This window comes from Trichosurus vulpecula, chromosome 6 (assembly GCF_011100635.1).
Source record: "Trichosurus vulpecula isolate mTriVul1 chromosome 6, mTriVul1.pri, whole genome shotgun sequence".
In the NCBI taxonomy this organism is placed as follows: domain Eukaryota; kingdom Metazoa; phylum Chordata; class Mammalia; order Diprotodontia; family Phalangeridae; genus Trichosurus; species Trichosurus vulpecula.
This window is the reverse complement of record NC_050578.1, coordinates 100,989,564-101,010,347: the sequence shown is the minus strand read 5'-3', so window position 1 is coordinate 101,010,347 and position 20,784 is coordinate 100,989,564. Positions and strand designations below refer to the sequence as shown.

At 42.0% G+C, this 20,784-nt stretch overlaps 1 protein-coding gene across 1 annotated transcript in view; it reads right to left on the bottom strand.

The window, feature by feature from the left end:
- Positions 1–2,560: 2,560 nt before the first annotated feature.
- Positions 2,561–20,784, bottom strand: part of TMEM154 (transmembrane protein 154) — a 66,176-nt gene continuing 47,952 nt past the window's right edge. Inside the window, exons 4-6 of the mRNA XM_036764624.1 lie at positions 19,694–19,779; positions 18,674–18,734; positions 2,561–3,489 (exon numbers count right to left, since the gene is read on the bottom strand). Coding sequence (XP_036620519.1) covers positions 3,474–3,489; positions 18,674–18,734; positions 19,694–19,779 — 163 coding nt within the window. The 3' untranslated portion in view covers positions 2,561–3,473. The remainder of the gene's footprint in view (positions 3,490–18,673; positions 18,735–19,693; positions 19,780–20,784) is intronic.

Genomic DNA, 20,784 nt, shown 5'->3' with positions numbered 1-20,784 from the left:
CCACGAGAAACATTTGGAGGGAAAATATTGCATTTGGAGAAGACTAAAAAAATTAGAGTTGTTTAGCCTAGCGAAAAGAAGGACTAATTTAATAACTGTCATCAAGGATTTAAGGAAGACTATCCAGTTGTTCTCCTTATATCTACAGAGGCAGCAAGGTGATAAAATGGTTAGAGTGCTGGACTTGGAGCCAAGAAGACCCGAGTTCAAATGGTGCTATGTGGCCCTGACAAGTCACTTAATCTCTCTGTGCTGAGGTTTCCTCATTTGTAAAATGAAAGAGTTGGACTGGATGGCCTCTGAGGTTGCTCCCCCTACCCCAAGTTCTAAATCTGAGATCCTGTGAAACAGAAAGATTCCTACATTGTGGCAAGATGAGGTTTGGTTCGACCTAGGCATGAACTTCCTTATTCCAAGGCTGATTACACACTGAATTTCCAGTGGAGGTTAGAAAAATCTATCCCAAGAGATCTTTAAAAACACCTCCTGTCTTGGATGACTTTAGCATTCTTCTCCCCAGAGGCAAGAGGTCTAGACCAGATGGTTTCTCCAGCATTGTAGCAGGTTGAACTACTAAGGAAAGAATTTGGATATCTGCCTAGTCACACAGGGGCAGCTAGGTGATGCAGTGGACAGATAACTGAACTTGAAATTGGAATCAGGAAGACTTTTCCTTCGGACTTCAAATCCAGTCTCAGGCACTTACTAGTCACATAACCCTGTTTGCCTCAGTTTCCTCATCTGTTAAATGAGCTGAAGAAGGAAATAGCAAACACTCCAGTATCTTTGCCAAGAAAACCTCAAATGAGGTCACAAAGAGTAGGACACAATTGAAAATGACTGAACAACTAGTGACCCAGAGTGTCTTTTCTGTGGGGGGGGGGGGGAAGCGAGAAGTGATAACCATCTATTAATTCTGTCAATGCCACTTCCCAGCAGTCCCTCCTCTAGAAATCCCCTCCAGCTGGGAGTTCCACCAAATGATGTGGCCTCCTCAGAATTTGGCTTACTAACTAGAAGGTGGTCTGATCATAGACCTATGCTTTCAGTTCTGTAATGTGGATGTGGAATGTAAAGAAAAGGAAACTCATCACTAAGTGAAAAGAAGAAGAGAAAATGTTATTGAATGAATTCTTTAAAGACTGTAGAGAGAGCCCTGCTTCTGGAGTCTGAACACCTATAGTCCAAATCCCACCTTAGGCAAGTCACCTCCTGGGCTTCAGTTTCTCCAGTGACAGCTTCTTAAGTCCCCTCCTTCTCCGGGTCTATGATCCTATGACTTTCAAAACCAAATGGAAATCTCAGATAATATTCTTTTGGTCCCTATTCCTGAGCAGCTTTTGTGCCTACTATTCTCTTCCCAAATTGGATTTAAGGCAGGTGTTGGTTCCTAAACCCAATCACAGACAGTACGTCCCATTTAGAACCTTATGGCAATGAGCTGACATCTTGGAATCTCTCTGTCTGTAGAGAGACTGAAAGAGAACAGAAGAGTCTGAGGATAAGGGAAAACTGAAGGAAGCTGTGTGGTTTGGAACAGCAGGGGAGACTGAGGCCACCAGTGATCTGGGAACATGGCAAATGGACCAATTAGAAAAGGGATTTTTCTGAAGGTGTTGGGAGAGCACTCAGACTTTTTCCAAAATGACAAAATATGGTCTAGGTCACTTTTAGAACAAGTGATGATCTTTCAGTATTGACAGTGTGACTGTGGGCAAATTACTTAACCTCTCAGTGATCTAGGCAATTCTATAAGACAATAAGTGGTGAAGGTGCACTTCTGCACTGGTGGAGGGTTTCCTCTACAAGTTTCCTATGCCAATGAAATCACAGATGGAGATTCTATGCCTAGGAGTTTTCACCCTTACTAAGGAAAAAAAAAGGCTTTTCTTCAAATATCCAAGACAGGGTTTTCGAATGCTTTTGCAGCTGTTGTCCATAAGATTCTCTGTAAAGCCGACTGAATAATTTGGACCTGGTCGAGCAGTCAGAAAGAAAAAAAAAATACAGACCTGGACTTGGGGATTTGGCTTCGAGAGAGGGAGAAACAATTACACTAGAAACATATCCCCTGTTGAGTAGAGAGAAAAAAGGATTATTAACCTCCCGGCATGCAAACAGATAAGACACCATGGGGTTGGAACTCTGCCTTCGAGTTCTCAGCATAGTTAGGAATGCAGATACTTGTGTGGGCAATGAAAAGGGGGCAGCTGCCTTACTATACCTTAAGGCAGCCTTACAAACAAGCCCTAGAACTCCAGCAGCCCACGAGAATGTTTCGCCAGCCCACCAGCCCCTCGGGAGGTACATGGATGGCAAAATACATAAAACTATCATTCATCATCACTTGCCTCAGATAAATTGTCACATGTCCTAGGAGAGCAGCATGACTGCTTTGAGGGTCAAGGTTGAATCAATTCTTCCTTCCTTCCTTTTTTTCCTTCCTTCTTCCTTCCTTCCTTTTTTCCTTCCTTCCTTCTTTCTTTCCTTCTTTCCTTCCTCCTTTCTTTTTCTTTTTCTTTTTTTTCTTTTTTCTTTCCTCTCTCCCCCTCTCCTCTTTTTTTTCTGAGAAATAAAATTAGCCCTCAGCATCTTATCCTCTTTGCTTGTTATGAGGGACAAGTTCATTCATTCTCTTCTATTCCTCTTCCCCACCAACATAAACACCAAGAGTGAGCAGTGCCTTAAGAACCTGCCTGAGTTAGGGGAAGGAATTGACCAAAGTTGAAGGTGATTTCTGCTTCAAGAGAAAGCTCAGCATGAAAGGAAGTATGACTGTTGCAAGCCCCTTCCTGAATCTTCAAGGACTGTTTAAGATCTGGTGTTTAAAGGAACTTGTCTAGATCTGGTGATGATGGGCTACAAGTCACCCAGCACTTCAGTAGGGTTATGGGTTACCTGTGAAATAGGGACAGATTTATCAGTCCTCATTGAGATTATGTCTTAAATTAAAACTGTGAATTGGGGTGGAGCCACTGCCATGATACAGTTGATGCCTTATCTACCATCAGATGCATGGTCTACAGACACATGCAAAACAAGTGAGGCAATGAGGTTACCCAAAGGAACTCATGGATGTGGAAAGAAAGAATATGTAAAGTGAAGAACTCAGAAAGGTAGCAAAGATTTCCCACAGGTGAGTACAGTGAGGTAGAGTCATTGCCACAGTCAATGGAAGGTTGAGGAAGAGGAAAGGACAACCACAGGCTGTGGATCCAGTACTAGGGAACTTCAGGGATTTGTGGACTGAAGCCAGAGCTTGTTTCCAGCATGTCTGCCTTAGTACATCCCTCCAGGTCCAGGTGATGTCATCAGCAGTATGAAGAGTGGGCGCAGCAAGGAAAAGGAAAGGTTCTTGTGTCTATAGTTATCTGAAATTAATTAAATTCTTATCCACTTCATCCTCTGTTGGCAGGCTTTGTAGACTCCCTTGTGAGCTGTTCCTCGTGGAAATACATGGGCACTGTTCACCTTCAGGATTCAGCATCGCTATAAAAACAAAGCGGCAGAGTAGGTGAGCTAGATCTGATCCTTGTGCAACGGAGGAAGCCAGAGGAATGTCAATATCTCATTTAGGATTACAATTTTCATTGACACCAATAACACCACTTACTGACACCACCAAATTCAATTAACCATCAGTCAGTCAACAAGCATTTGTTGAGTGTTCACCATGCTCCACACACTGTGCTATACACTGGAGATACAGAGAAAAGCAAAAACATGGTTGCTGCTTTCTAAGAGCTCATCTTCTAATAGGGGAGAGAACAAATAGCCATGTACAATTAAGATATATACGGAGTAGATGGAAAGCAATGCCAGAGGGGAAGACATTAGCATCTGGGGGATGACGGAGAAAGATCTGCAGAGGGTAGTACGTGATCTGAGTCTTGGTGGAAAGTAGGGAAGCCAGGAGGTGACAGTGAGGATGGAGTGCATTCTAAACATGGAGGACAGCCAGTAAAAAAGCATGGAGTAGGGAGATGAAGAGCCATGATTGGGAACTGCATGTAGGTTGTGTAGTTCAATCATAGAGGAGAGATGAAAGATTTGCTACAGTCTTCGTGGTGAGTGAGATAGTGAAGCAATTAGGGAGATGTAAAAGGATTGCCTTGCTTCTGTGAGGGCCCAGTTGAGATTATATGGCACATTTCTGAATGGCTCTATCACATACAAAGGGGTTTCACATACCTGATCTTATTGGAACCTCACAAGAGGGGAGGGTAAGACTATCTGTTTACAGTTGAGGAAACTGAGGCTCAGAGAGAAATGGCTTGCCCTTGATCATGTAAGTTATCAGTGGCAGAAGGGAGACTAAAACCCAGGCCTTCTCTCCAAAACAGACCTAGGAGTACTTGGCTCTCCTTTTTGGTAGCCAAAGAAGAAATCTGTAACAGAACCAAAAGGTGACCACTTCCCTTATTCCAGCTCACCTCCTTCTCTAGCTTTGATGCTGAGACATCCAGATGGAGTTGATTTTTTTTCAATTTTAATTAAATCTAGCCCAATTCTCTATGAATATATGCCAAATTGTCCTTTAAAAAAATTCCATGTGTTGTTTTCCCTTCAGCGCTGGAGTTACTGGCATGTTGTCAATAACCTGTTTTGAGCATATCCACAAATGATTTAAAGGTGGCTGTTGCCTATCATACAGAACCCCTCCAGCTCTGAATCCCCCTCCCAGGGGGAGCAGATAGGAATGAACATCTTTCCCCTCTTCCACTGCGGTGCTGTTGACTGATATGGCCGTTGTGTTTCTCACTTTAAATTTGCTTTCCTTTTTCTAATCCCTCTTTCTGCAATTTTTCTGCAGTGGGGTTGTACCTCTAGCTGCCTGTCCTAGAAAGCTGGCTTGGGGAGATCTTCTAACTAATGAAACCAGGGCCACTAGTTAGAGTTGTAGACAGAAATTTCTGGCACCTAAGGAAAATTGAGTTTCCAAAGGTGGAGGTGGGGAAGAGGAAAACACAGGGGTGGGAGGGTCTAACCATTCCCACATATGCAGAGTGCAGGAAGGGAAGCCAGGCTATTCCAAGTGGGAAGGTGTTGGGACTGAGAAGTTGGTAAGCTGGGGACTGAGCATGACAGGCAAGAAGGGAGAGTGACCTGGAGGACCATGGATGACAGGGACAAGGATCTGGACAGGATGAAATGAACCTTAAAGGAGGAGGTGTGGTGACGATGGTAGCAGGAAGGTCTCTAATATGATAATGGGGAGCAAGGAGCAGATGATCTCTTCTCTGTGATCCTGTGTGTCAGGTGATGTAAGAGTAGCCATCCTTGGAGAGGGGGCCGTGTAAGAAGAAATCTTGGGTTCAGTGAGCCCTAGGAGATGGAAAGGATTATGACAGGAAGAGATCTAGGATCACAGAATTGGAGCTGAAAGCAAACCTGAAGGTCAGGACGCTCAGTCCTCTCAGCCTCTTCATTTTACTAATGAGGCCCAGAAAGGGGAAGTTCCTTCCTAAGGTCACACTTGCTAGACATAGGGCTTCAGAACCTTCCCCAGGCTACCCCCCTCCCCAGCTGCTGGTGGTTTTCTCTGCAGAGCTACCTGGTAACTGCTGCATGTATTCTTGTATACAAATATTTACATACCTGTCTTCTCCATTATAATATAAGCTCCTAAAGGTTGGGGACTAGTTTTGTGTTTGTTTTTTCTTTGTATCCCTAAAGCTTAGCACAATGTCTAACACTCAGGAAATACTCGATAAATGCTGCCAACCGGCTGATTGATTGTACGGTTTTTCTTCAATATTGCTTTCTATCTGACTTTCAATCTCATAATAAGAAAATAAGTAAGTAGTTCAAACCCAAACTGCTCTTTCTTCACCTGGCCAATGCATTCACAACCATTTTTTTCTAAAACCAGGTGTCTAAATGCCTGGGCTTGACAATGTTTTGCTCATTAGAATACAAAAGTTGGCAAAATGTGGGCCAGTCTCCATTACCAAGAATCCATGGGTTTAGGGCATTAAAGAACAGGATGACTATAGCTCATGGTAAGCATTATTCCAAGCCAATGAGAGTAGGCCAAAGTGAAGGGCATTGCCACCTCATATACAGTACTAGCTTGAGCACAGAGTCTCTTTAGTTATGGGAGACAAGGACATTCCTAGTGTCTATTAATGCTCAAATGCACCTTTCCCCAGGAGAGTGAAGGGAGTAGGGGGTGGTACAAGGCTATTGATAAATCAAAAATATTAGATTGTTGGCGATCCAGAGCTGAGCCTGGAGGTACTTTCTCACACTCCACTCCTTCTGTTTACTTAGGTGTGTTCCTTGGTTTCTGGGTTGCTATTTATCACCTGAACTGGTCAAATAAGCCTCAGCCAGCCTCAGCTTTGGCAACCTCAGGAGCCTCCCATTCAGAGAGCCAAAGCAAACTGATATGGGGCCAGCCAAGGCAAACTGGGTGAGCATTTCCAAATCTCTCTCTGTTTCCCCCTATCCACCCCCAGGACTGTCATGGGGTTTTAGCTAAAAGTCTGGGCATTGGTATTCACAAATACTTTTTCAAAGTGTGTGCAACATGGACAATTAAGAATGGGAAACACTTCAATCCAAAAGATTTTACTGAAGTTTTAGAATAAGTGGAGTCACTAACCCAATGTCGGGTTAGTTGAGTTGGGAAGGGACCTTATGGGTCATCTAGACTAATGCCATTTTTTCCTCTTTTTTCCACTTGAAAATCATTCTATTAATGCCTCTTATTTTATATCATAGCACTCTCACTCTCCTATACATATGTATATACATATGTACCGTGTATATATATATGTGTGTGTGTGTGTGTGTGTGTGTGTGTGTATACACATGTGTGTATGGGTCCCTCTTATTCCCAACTCTAAACTCCCTTGTCAAAAAGCAAAGAAAAACCATTTAAGCAAAAGCAACCAACCCTAGAAAATGAATGCAACATCCTGCCCTCCTATTACCTCCCCTCGCACTAGGGGGAAGAATGTTTTGTTATGTGTTTGCCAAGACCATTATTCCAGATGAGAAAACCAGCCTACAGAGGACAAACAACCTTCTGAAGTTTACATAGTTGGGAAGGAGCAGAGCTCGGATTCAAGTCGGATAGTGCCTCCACTATTGGTAAGAAAGTGTGTGGCTAGAACGGGACTAAAAATGATGATGGAAGAAGAGATCCAACTTTATATCTAACTTCATTACTTCCCCTTGGTTGCAATTCAGGCTCCAATATGTTATGGGGGTTTTCTCTCATTGATTCAATTTGACAGGAATTCACTACGTGCCCTGGAGAAGTGTGTATTCTACTGTGGTCAAATAAGCTCCAGGTATGCTGTCAGTAACAAGTAGTTGTCAGATACCACAGGTAAACAGAAAAATAAAAACACACACAGTGCATATGATTGGAGGAGGTTTGAGAAAGCACTAACAGCTAAGGAGTCAAGATTCTTATAGGGATGGCACGTAAGCTGAGCCTTGAAGGAAACTTGAGATACTAAGACACAGAGATGAGGAGGGACTGTATTCCAGCTGTGGGAGACTGCCTTTTACAAAATCATGGAGGTGGTAGATGATGATGTGCTTAGTTCAGGAAACAGCAAGTGCGTAGGATATAGGACATAGAGTGCATGAAAAGGAGCAAAATGAAATCCATTTGGGAAGGGAGGCTAGAGCTAGGTTGTGAAAGGCATAGGGGACAGCGCATGCAAAGGCATGATCCAGGTAGTATGTAGAACGCAGAATTTTGGAAAGAGGAAACAGGCCACTTTGGCTGGAATAGAAAGGGAAGGGGAATAATGGAGTGGGGAGGGGGCAAACGGGAGCTAGATGACGCAGGGCTGTAAGTGCCAAACCGAGACTTTGTGTTTTCACTTAGAAGCACTAAGGAACCATAGAAGATTCTTGAGCACAGAGCATAGGGCTACAGACTTTTTGCTTCAGGAAGATTATTTAGGCAGCTGTTTGTTTATATTGTTCGTCTCTGAAGAGGCATTCATTAGTAATCTGCCCCACAGGTGTGCTTTGGGAGAAGGGGTTCCTACATTGCGAGCTTAGCACATTAATGAAATCGCATGAAGGAGAGAGGCATTTATTAAGCACCTATTATGCAACAGGCACTTTGCAAGTTTTATTATACAAATGTTATCTCATTTAATTCTTAATATCCTAAGAGCTAGGTGCTATTGCCATCTCCATCTTACAGATGAGGGAACTGAGGCAGAGGTAAGTGCCTTGCCCAGGGAAACACAGCTCGTGAGTGGATGACGAAGGATTTGTACTCGGGTCTTCATGACTCCAGGTATGGGACTCTATCTGTTTCACCACCTGTCTCATGATCCTTGATGCATTTGTGGTCTAGGATGCACTGCGTGCTGAGTCCCTTACTTACATAACGTCTTATGGCTTCATTCCTTCCTGCACTAACCCAGCAGTCTCCTAAATGGAGACCTCCCCACTTTCCTTCTCTCTCCATTTTTCTCCTCTCTCCAAATTTCTTATCCCAGCATTCAAGGTCCTCCAAGATCTGACTCCAATTTCAGTGTCAAACTTTACCTGCCAGTACTCCCATTTTCATTCCCTGAACTTTTCTGCCTCCATCCCTTCCCTTATGCAATCCTCGAGTGCATTCCCACTTTTATCTCCTCCTGATGAAATCCTCCTGGTCCTTCAAAGCCCAACCCACATGCAGACTCGTCTGGGAAGGGTTTCCCAGTCTGTCCTCACCAATGTGACCCAAACTATGAAAGTGACCGAAGTATGTATCAGGAACTGCCTGTTGACCAAGTAGATAGACAAAGAAAACCACAAAATAAACTTTTGCTTAGTCCTAACTATGCCTTACGCTAATACGATCACGTAAGGGAGCTCGAGTGATATAATGAACAGGTAGGGTGCTGGACTCAGAACCACGGAGACCTGAATTCCAGTCCTACCACTGACACCAACTGTATAACATGGATAATTTACTATCCCTCTGAACCTCAGTTTCTTCATCTGTAAAATGGGTCTGTAATGTCTACCCTGCTCCCCCAGGATGGTTTCAAGGGTCTAAGAAAATTATGTTTATGAAGTAGTTTGCAAACTTTGAAAAGGTCAGTTCTTGTTATTGGTCAAGTTGCTTCCCTTTCACGGGTCTCAGTATCCTTATCTGTAAAGTGAGATGGCTGGAATAGATGATCTCTCTAAGGTCCATTTGGGCTCCAAAATTCTATGATCTGATGATCACAGAACTTGTCCTTCCTAAACATGGCAAAGGAAGGCCTAATATAGATGGTGGGAAAAGAAGAAAATAGCCCATTCAACTCTATCACTAAAATGAACTTTTTTTTCTGATTCCAGGTACCAATAGATTTGGCTAATTCAGTGAATTCAGGAGGGGAAGAAAATCAGCCCAACCATTTGTGTTTCCATCTTTCAGTCCAAATAACCAGCTGGTCTTCAATTCTTTTTTTGGTACAACGTAAATACCACCCAAATTCTGTTTTAGCAAGAAAAAAAGAGAGTGAAGGGATGGGAGAGGAAAAAATTAGGCAGATCCCATATAACCGCTGCTTGAATTATTATCCAAGAAGCAGGGAAATCATCCATTTTAACAGCGCTCTTGAGTTTGGAAACACAAAGCAAAGAGTGGCAGAAAACGGCAAGCCACATAGCAAAAAAGTCATCCTTCCAAAAACTGTGATGATGCATGTGCGGGACCAGACGGAGTCTCTCTCAAATCTGCATTCCTGGTGCTTAGTGCAATAGACTCTAGCAGCTCATATTCATACCGAACTTTAAGCTTTGCAAAGTGACTTACTTATATTAACTCATTTGGTCCAACATCCCTGGATTGTTGTTAAGTAATTTTTCAGTTGTGTCCGACTCTTTGTGACCTCGTTTGGGGTTTTCTTGGCAAAGATACTAGAGAGGTTTGCCATTTCCTTCTGTTCATTTTACAGGCAAACAAGGTAACTTGCCCGGTAAGTTTGGCTAGTGAGTGTCTGAGGATGGATATAACTCAAGAAAGATGAATTTTCCTGACTCCTGGCCACGTACTCTAACCACTGTGCTATCTAGCCGCCCCAACATCCCTGGGAGGTAGGCGCTATTATTATCCCCATTTTATAATTGGTGAAACTGAGGCAGGCAGGGGTTTGAAGGTCATAACAGCTAGTAAGTATCTGAGGCAGGATTTGAACTCATGTCTTCCTGACTCCAAGGGCTGAGCTCTATCCACTGCTCCACCTAGCTGCCTCCGTACATTAGTACAGTAAGTAAATGGAATTCTGTAATTCAGTGATAGGGAATTAAGGGAATAAAAATAAAAACTCACAACCATAGCTGACATTTAGATAGGCTTGTATATAGCATTACGGTTTGCAAAGCACTCTGCATTATCTCTAATAAGAACTCGAATATACTTTCTGATCCACTTTGTTGTTATTCTCTCAGTTGTGTCTGACTTATCATGACCCCATTTGGGGTTTTCTTGGCAGAGATACTGGAGTGGTTTGCCATTTCCTTCTCAGGCTCATTTTACAGATGAGGAAACTGAGGCAAACAGGGTGAAGTGACTCGTCCAGGGTCATATAGCTAGTTAAGTGTCTGAGGCCACATTTGAATTCAGGTCTTCCTGACTCCAGGGACACAGCTCAACCTACTTTGCTCTCTAGCTGACCTAAGTTAAATGAGGAGTATTGCAGGCAGTAGGGTGCTGTAGAAAGTCTGATGGATTCGTAGTCAGAGAATCTCAGTTCAGATCTTGGCTTTCTACCTGGCTAGGTTGCCTGAGCAAGTAATTTCCTCTTTCTGGGTCTCCATTTCCTTACCTGTAAAATGAAGGGTCATCACCCTCCCCCCGCCCCAGCTCTTAAGTGTACAATCCTATGAAAGCTGTACTTCCTTTTTACTTAAAACAGAAATAAGAAGTGGCTTACGGAACTGTTTTGTAGCCATCAAATGCAGTTTTATGCATTACTATTACAACTTGCAAATTACAAGTCACCCTTGACTCCTCACTCACTCAACGCACACTGCCAATCAGTTCTAAGTATTGTCATTTCTGTCTTTTTAACACCTCTCAGATGTCCTGTTCTCTCCCTGGTGCAGCTGCTACTCTTATCACCACTCACTCCAACTACTGAAATTGTCTTCTAACTAGTCTCTCTGCCTCAACTGTCTCCCCAACTCCAGGCCATCTCCCACTCCGCTGCCAAATTCATCTCCCTAAAGTGATAAGTCTATGTCACTCCCCTACTCAATAAACTTCAGTGACTCCCTCTTACATCCATCATCAAATATAAAGTCATCTATTGGGCTTTGAAAGTCCTCCACAGCCTGACCCCTTCCAACTTTTCCAGTCTTCTTATATTTCACTTTGATCCAGTGACGCTGGCCTCCCTGCTGTTCCTCACAGAGAAAACTTCATGTTCTGATGCTGTTGTCCCCCACGCCTGGAATGCATTCCTTCCTTATAACCTTCTTCTGGCTTCCTTCAAGACTCAGCTAAAATCCACCTTTAGCAAAAAGCTTTTCTAAGCTTATCCCTTCCCTTGCTAGCATCTCCTTTCCCTCTGAGATTATCTCCAATTTATCACACACACACACACGCACGCACGCACGCACGCACGCACGCACACACACACGTTATCTATCGATCTACCCGTCTCTCTGTTTGTCTGTTTATCTATCTTGTCTTTCTAGCTGTTTATCTATTTATCTATCTGTATCTGTCTATTTTTCTGTCTTCTATCCGTCCATCTGTCTGTCTATCTTGTTTTTTACGTAGTTGTTTGTTTATTGTCTCCCCCATTAGAATGTTAGAGAATGTTAAAGAAAGGGGTCTGATTTTTCATTTTTCCTTTTTCTTGTATCCCCAATGTTTAGGCACAGAGTGAGTGGTTAAAAAATGCCTACTGACTTGACTTGATCATAAGATCTGTAAGGCCAAAGGATGATGTTTAACATTATCAATCTGCCATAATGCCCAGAAGTGTTCTCTGCACACAATAAATGCTTAATAAATGTTGATTGATTTTGAATGTGCCACAGAAGTCCAGACAACTTCCTGACAACAGAGATAGACAAACATTAGTAGGAGTTCCTTAGTAACGTTTGTGATCTGCACTGAAAATATGAAAATATAGATTAGAATAGATTGAGAATTGTCCAGAATGTTGACAATGAGATCTTGACTTTTCTCTGGGGGTAAAGTAACTTCCACAAGTTATTGGTCTTTCTCCTTTTAACAGGAGGGGAAGGAAGCAGGTTCTCCACCAAGGTTCCAACTCTAGCTGCCTTTCTGAAGAGTTTGATTGACCTAGCATATGGGAAGAATTTTGGAATTCAATAATAGCTCACATTGACATGCAAACCTTAAAGTAATTTGCATAGATGATCTCTTCGATCATGTCTTAACAGGTATGACATTTTACATGCATGATCATTCAGTTCTCAGCACAGAGCCAGAGAATAATAGGCCCTCATTAATGCTGCTTGATTGATTCCCATAATAACCACGTAAGGTAGTGCTACAGATACTATTATCCCCACTTTATAGACAAGAAAACTGAAGTGTAGATTTTCTCTGGATCACACAACTAGCAAATTATCCTAAGTAGGACCAGAAGTCTGGTCTTCCTGGCTCCCTGTCCAGCAATCTGCCCACTGGACCATGCTGTGAATTCGTTAAGGGTAAGGAAAGGAAGGAGAGGGAGGGCTTGTAGAAGCCAATCTAGACTCTTAGCTTTCAGGGGAAAATTACTGCCCCAAAGCCAGACCATGACCTCCAATAAAAAGCTAATCCTTCTTAACTTCAGTACTGGTTCTCAGCTGTAGTTAAATCACCTGGGGGAAATAAACGTCAATAAAAACAGCTCACAGATTTAGAGCTGGAAGGAACCTCAGAGGCTGTCCAGTCCAACCGATCGATTTTACAAAGGATAAGACTGGGGCCATCAGGGGATGTCACATAGAAAATAGTCTGGATCTGAACCCAGGTCCTCTAACTACCCAGCACAGAATGTTATCCACTGTAGCCCCTGCCTCAGAAAAGCAGAAGCAAAAAACGAAACCTATAGGAAAGCTCACAACTTTACAAAAAATTAATTACAAGGGAGGGGTTGGGTAGAGAGTGTTTCGAAATTGAACCATGTTCAGGGGTGATACATATGTAACATGGAAAAGCTTATAGTCATAGATTTGAACTATCTTATCCCAGGAGAACGGCAACTTCCTCACTTCTTGGAATGGGTAATACTTTGTGACACATCCTTAGGGGTGGGGAGCAGAGATAGAGCAATGCCAAGCTTCCTTCAATACCCCACAAGCTTGATTTAGCCTGGGCCAACATCAAGTCTGAAAGCTCTTTGGGGCAGTCAGACTTTCTCTATTCATATTCAGTTTCAAATATGCTAAGAGAAGAAAAAATACCTCTTATGATAGTAATCCTTGTATATCCAAGGAGACAACATTGACCTTTAAGTTCAAATGGAACATATAGGAGGAGATGCTGTGAGGGAGCAGGCTTACAACTTTCAGGACTAGATTTATTCGTAATAGCCCTTCTTGAGAGCATTTGATACTGCACTAACCTGTCAGAGTTGGACTTTGCCAAGCAACTGGTAACTAGACAGATGCTCAATTTTCTCCTTAAATGGGAATTTCTGAACTTCAGGAACATTTGTGTAAATGAAATCCAACTAATTATCTACTTCCCTAGTTCCTGAAATTTAGCTTTTAGGGAACATATTAATGTCCCCAGGATGCTTCCTCTAACTTGATTCAGTTCTGACCTTCCATTCCTGGGAGGCCAGAGCAAGTATATTTGGCACAAAGTGGTAAGTTGTCAATTATATACTGAATTTGGACTGTGTTGACAAGAAACCTGGGAGAGATAATCAGTATAAAAGAAGATTGTAAGGCTAGAAAATAATGTTCCCTAAAACATATTGGAGAAAGTGGGATCTCAAGTGGAAAGAGCACTGAATTTGGAGTTGAGGATAGAGGTTCAACCCTAGCCCTGCTACCTATGGCTCCTGAGTCTTCAGCAAGAGATTTCTGCATTCTGAAATTCAGTACCCCTGTCTATAAAAGATGGGGTTGGACTAAATTAAGGGTTCTTAAGCTGGGTTAGGTGAAGAGATTTCAGAAGATGCCATGACCTTGGATGGGGGAAAATGACATCCTTATTTTCACTAACCTCCAACTGAAAATTAGCATTTCCTTCAATTATTTAAAAACATTATTCTGAGAAAGGGTCTATAGGCTTCACTGAATAGCCAAAGGGGTCTGGGATACAAGAAATGTTAAGGATTTGGGGACTACATGAGCTGATCTCAAAGGTCTTTTCTAGCTCTGACATTCTCTGATGATCAGAGATTTTGACATAGCTCCAATGAAAAATCGTACTCTTTTTCTTCAGCTAATTAACAGTGACATTTGGATTTGAACAGGCTAGCTTTACTCTTGCCCTTTTTTCTCTTGAGATATTCTTACTGAACCATTCAGCTCAAGATTCAGGATAAACTTTTATTTCTTCAACCTTGCTGAGTGGCAAGCTTTGGCCAATTTCAACACTAGATTGTCTGATTTGGGGGCATTCTTCACCCCTCCTTCTTAAAGAGTTTTATGGCATACATTCTTTTTTTAATGGTTTTAAAAAGAATGTTTTCATTTTATTTTATGGCATATATTCTAAAGGAAAGAAAATGCAGATAAATTTAGTTTTGAGGATTTTGAGCACATTGGTATTCTCCTAGGTAGTGTCTTGCACATAACAGGGGCTTGATATGTGCTTGTTAGATTGGATAGAATTGGATTGGAGATACCTGCAATCCCATAAAGCCAGAGTTTGGCATGATTGATCTACAAAGATTCTTGGTGTTCAGTCATTTCAGTCATATCCAACTCTTCGTGATACCTAATGATTTTTTAAAAAATTTTAATCTACAAACTCAAGGTCAAGGTAGCATAGATGCAATTTGGGAACAGGTGCTAATTTCCTTTTTGTCTTTGTATGCCTAGCACCAAGTTCCATGTCTCTGTGCATGTTCATTTGGACAGACTCTTGTCTTGGGTTTTCCTGTCAAAGATACTGGAGTTTGCCATTTCCTTCAGTTCGTTTTACAGGTGAAGAAACTGAGGCAAACAGGGTTAAATGACTTGTCCAGGGTCTCACAGCTAGTGTCTGAGGCCAGATTTGAACTCAAGAGGATGAGTTTTCCCAGCTCCAGGCTCAGCACGCTGGTCACTGTACTACCTAGCTGCCCTCATCTACAAAGACACCTTCATAGAATTTAGAACTTCACGAGATCATTATACATGGTCTAATCCAACCCTCTCACTTTGCAGATGAAAAAAACTGAGGGCAGAGGGGTCCAGAGACTTGGTCAATGCTACAGCAGGTCTGACTCCAAGGTCTTCTTCCCCAGAGCTTTCTGCCCTTCCCTCCACCTAGGTCACTTTGGTGCTCTGACTGGGTTTACAGAGTGCAGAGTGAGGCAAAAGGCTACTTCCAGTGAATTTTGGTTTCAATATGTTAAAGCAGAAATGTTTAACATGAAGCTTTCCAACTGCAAGGCTACAATAGAACCAGATTAAAACATAATTGGGAAATATTTAACCAAATAATTAAAAATGCAATGGAACATAGTCCATATGGGGGTATGGGATATATCGTTTAATAATGCCCAGTTTCTATTTGAGTTTGACACCACTCAGGAAATCTCAGTGAAAAGCAATTGTCCAAGTAGGTTGTCACTTTTAGCCCAATAAACAGCAACTCTCAGAATACTCTTTTTCCCCCAATTCCTAACATATAAAGAGGCATCTCATTTGATTTTTTGCTCATTCCTAAAACTTATAAAAAAATTTAATCAACAAACTCAAGGCCAAGTCAGCATACAAGCAATTTGGGGGCAGGAGCTAATTTCCCTTTTGTCTTTGTATGCCTAACACCTAGCCCAGTGTCTTTGTGCATGTTCATTTGGACAGACTGTGATTTCATTATATAGAAGGAACTTCCTCTCCCAAATCAGATTTAATTGGCTTGTAATTTATAGTCTTAGATAATTGCCTGGGAGCACTGGGAAGTCAAGTAACTGGCCCAGGGTCACACAGCAGAAGTGGACTTGAACCCAGGTCTTCCAGACTCAGAGGACAGCTCTGTAGTTACCATACCAAGCTCCTTGTATACAATAGGTCTTTAATAAATTCCTTTTGGATTGGGTTTATATATGCTTTGCATTCACCTGTCTAAGTGTTGCATTCTCCTGGAAGGAAGGAACAGTTTCTTTTCTTTCTAGGTTGTTTTGTTTTGTTTGTCTTTGTATTGCCATCACCTAGGATCCTAGCACAGTGTCTTGCACATAATAATTAATAAATGTTTGTTGAACTAAACTGAATTGAACTCCCCATCAGTAGATTAGACCCTCCAGAGGAATGTCACAGACTGTCCATGTACAAGGAAGCCCCCACCCTGAGCTTAGCGCTGTACAGGTGATAAGCCGGAGCTCTACATTCAAGTAAATTACTTCTCTAAAAGCTGGAAATTTGTAAAGGAGTTCTGGCATTTCTCCATCACAGACAAAAGTCAGGCTTCTCAGTAGGCTTGTGTTTCCTTCCTGTATGACATGCTTCTGGAGCCGGGACCTCAGAATTAATAGTCACAGGAATAAGAGCTGGCAATGTTCTTAGAGATCATCTAAATCTGACCCCTGCTCTTTATAGATGAGGAGATGGAGGCCGAGAGAGGTCAAATTTAAGTAAGGACTGTTTCTCTCTTAAAATTTCAGAAGATAAAATTTTCTTACTAATCATACTGTTTATAGTAGGCTATTATTTTATAGTTAAATAGGATAAAAATTTAGTTTGATAAAAAGCCTCTCTACATTCATTGTGGAATTTTGGCAGGGGGAGGGGTTGTTTTCAGCACAAGAGATCACTGATTTGTTCAAGGATAAAATAACCTATTTTGGGATCCTGCCATGTTCAGTCTGTGGTCGCTGTATGTCTTGATATGATTCTTGGGGCAAGGAAATCCTCTGTCTTCCCACAAATACTTTCTCTGAAGCTCACTAGCATTGAACTGCCTTTAGCAAACCTCCCATTCCACAATTAAGAGATAACCTTTAAAAGGCAAATACCCAGAGGGAGAGATTCGTTGACTTAGATTCACACCACTACAAAGAAATGAGGAAATCAGATTTCCCCCCTCCCATCCTTCCAGGAACAGGTTTGATTGAGTCTTGAGAACACCAGCAGACCTTTCCTGGAGGAGAGGAAAGGGAGTGAAGCAAAAAAGAAGCATTCAAGGTTTTAAATATTGACTTTCCAGCCCCCTTAATTGATATGATCAAAATACTGCATTCCCCATGCTTCTGGGTTGTGACTCTGCAGCTGTTCATTAGCATGTAGCCTGAAAGAAAGTCATCAGAATGTCAGCTTTGACAGCAGAAAATCTGGATTCATCGTAGCTGTCATTTACTACCTGTGTGACCTTGGTCATCACTTTCTGGGTCTCGGTTTCCTAATTTGTAAAATGAGGGTGTTTGACTAGAAATGACTTGCTTGCCCAATTTAAGGCTATGATACTATGATTCTCTCAAGGCCGAGGTAGGCTAACTCTCCAAACCCCAACTAAGCCTATTGCCAAGACCTCAGCTGCCTAAGTTAGGATTCTTTACATATGGGCATGGACAAGGTGAATGAATGCAAGAAGAGATTACCCAAAGCAACTATAATTAAGCACGGTTGGGGTTGGAAAAGTGAAATTTACTCTAATTAGAACAAAAGACAAGTAGGATGGTCAAGAAAAGCACTCTAAGGTCCCTGATTTAATGTTTCATCCAAAAGACACCTGTGGCCTCAGCACCATCTTCTGGTACTGTCTCAATTCCACAGCCTCTCTGGATCACCTCCTCTAATTTTTCCAAGTGTCCCACCTTTGGGTAAAGTATCTCCTCGGTACCCTGACCAGACAATCCCTGTCTACAAACCAGCTTTAAAAATTCCCAGATCTAAGTACCTTCTCTCTATACCAAAGGGTATACTCAATGGGACACTCAACAATACCCCACCTTGGGTGGCTACCAGATTCCAAAGTAAGCAGAGCCACCTAGTGGCAGAAATAAAAATATTTTTGTAATGCCCCATCTAAGATAGTCTGTCCAGGTGTTGGCTTTTTTTTTTTTTAATAATTAAATGTAAAGCTTCCTTTTTTTTTCTCACTGTTGTTTTTACTCACTCCCTTTGGAGACTGTTTCTGCCATCTGTTTTCTGTACAAAACATCCGCATCTCTGATACACACAAACTACAGTTTAGCATAATTAAAGCGGCTGAAATAAAACTGGAGCTGAACCGCTAAGTATGTACTTAGAAGGTCTGAGAAGTAAAAATACTGATTTAAAAAAATTTAGAAGTGGCTACTAGGATATAGGCTTATAGATCCAGAGCTGGAAGAGACCTCAGAAATCAGTTAGTCCAAATCCCTCATTTTACAGATGAGGACCTGAGGCCCATAAAAGGTAAATGACATGTCCAGGGTCACACAGATTATACAGGCCAGATATAACTCCAGAGCCAATGCTCTTCCCACTGAACCACAATGCCCTGTATGTTTTATGCAGTTTTTCCTTACTTTTTCTTCACAGCCTTCACTTCTACATCTATCCATGTACCCAGCCAAGTGAAGGGAGCACCTTCATTATCTGCAATTACCTTGGGTTGTAGTTTGACTCCTTCTCTTCTTCTTTGACTGTGGGTAGACATTCACATTCCGCTGGGAAAGGGTGAAAGACATATTGGCCATCATTAGTCAATCTCACTCCATTTCGGGGACATCAGAATAAGCAGAGGAGAGTATAGCCTCATCCTTTGGGTGACTTGTTTGGACTCTGTCTCCCTTGGGAGCTCTAGAAGTTGCAGGCATGGCTTTGGCAAGACCTTTTAAAGTTCTTTCAACAAAAAGTGTCTCACACCAACCTCGTGTTTTCAAACAAATCATCTCCCCTTCCCTTCACTCCTCCTACCCAAATATACTGGAATTCCATATTGCCTTGGTTATGCAAACTACATCGGTATCCACACCAGATCCCCAGCCTGGTTCCAAGATGGATGATTTGGGTATTTCAATATATAAAATGTATGAAAAATGGCTTTCTGCTGTGGTCACAATGGTGGTAGAATAGCTTCCACAGAAGACAAAATGCAGTAGAAACAGATAGGAATGGGGATAAAGATATCTCATTGGGTTTGGGTTTTTTTTTTTGGTATAAGGAACTCCCAGATGAGGAAAGTCCCTCTATCAATGCAGGCTTGCCCCTTTTTTGTAACTTACAGTCCTAAAGAATTGCCTAGAACACGGATGGGTCAAACGTGTCAGAAAAGCTATACTTGAACTCAGGGCTTCCCGGTTCCAAGGGTGACCCTTTATCTACTGTACCATGTTGCCTCTCTTACAGAAGCATTTAAGGCTATTAAGGGCATTAGGAATCTGTTTTAAAATGAGATTAGAGATCGCTAAAGAGTGGAGAACAATCAATGTATTGGCTATTATGACTAGTTTCTTAAATTTCTCTTTGTCCAATTGCCACCATGCTTTGGCTCCCAGATAGAAACCCTTTCCTGCTGTGAAAGACTGCTACTGAAAAAAACTTGATTATCCTCAGGAGAACTCATCTTTGTAGATCTGAAAACCTCCTAGTCTCATTCCAAAATATAATTTGGAGTCACCAGTACCATTTCTGTTTATGCTGTTCATCCATTTATCCAGCTCTTCCATTTCTATTTCCATGACGGAGGGCGTATCTTCTTCAAAAATAGGGCTGGACAGAGGAAGTAAAAGGTAGGTTAGATTAGAAGAGAAACGGAGGGTCTGGCAGGTCAAGGTTTTCTCCAGGAGTCCCCAATGTCTTAGTAGTGTAGAAATTTAGTACCATTTAGGCTTCAACATCTGACTTTCAGGGCTAGCCTAGGGACTCTGCCTCATTCAATGATGTTAACCTTCACACAAAGCTAAGGATAAAGGAAACACCAGTCTCTCACTGAATAAAAAAAAAAAGTCGAGTGAATGTAGTATCACCATGTGGGCTATAGGGAGAAAACCAGAGGGTGGCCCAAAAGCCAGACCAAAGGTGGAAAATGCAGTCAGCACTGACATATCAACCAGAAGACTGCCTTCAGGAAGGTAATTCGTCATGTTTTTAGCCCTGCCAAGTCTCACTTCCCTTTTCATCAAAGCCTTTCTGAAAAAAATCCCCTGAGGTCAAGAAACCATCTTCAATCCTCTACCCTCTTCTATCTTTTTCTCTTCTCTGAAAAAAATGGAACTTTTCCATTTCAGAAATCCATTGCAACCAATTCTCAGATTTCATAATTGACTGTAGAACAAAATCGGGAAGAAACTGTCTGGTTATTATAGATATAAAAAAAAAAAAAGAAAAAGAAAAGCCCCGGCATTTCCTTTTTGCAGGGTTCAGACCTCTCATTTCATCAGTGTGCAAGTGTGCAAGTGTTTCCCACAGATACAGCTTAGCAGCTCAAGTATAACTGAAAGTCTTAGAGTTTCCTGAGCCACTTGACCATCACACAACTAGCATGTATCAGAGGCAGCACTTGAATCCACATCTTTTTGATTCTAAGAGCACTCCTCTAACCACTAGGTCGTACTGCCACTCTCGTCCCTGGTGGTGGAGACATTCCATTAGACAAAGGGCAATCAAATTGTCCAATCAGATAACAATTGGTTGAGCTTGGGGGAGGGGGCTGGGCTTTGTCCAGAAGAGCTTCTTTCTGGAGAGGGAATGGCATGGTGGATAGGGGGTTGGACT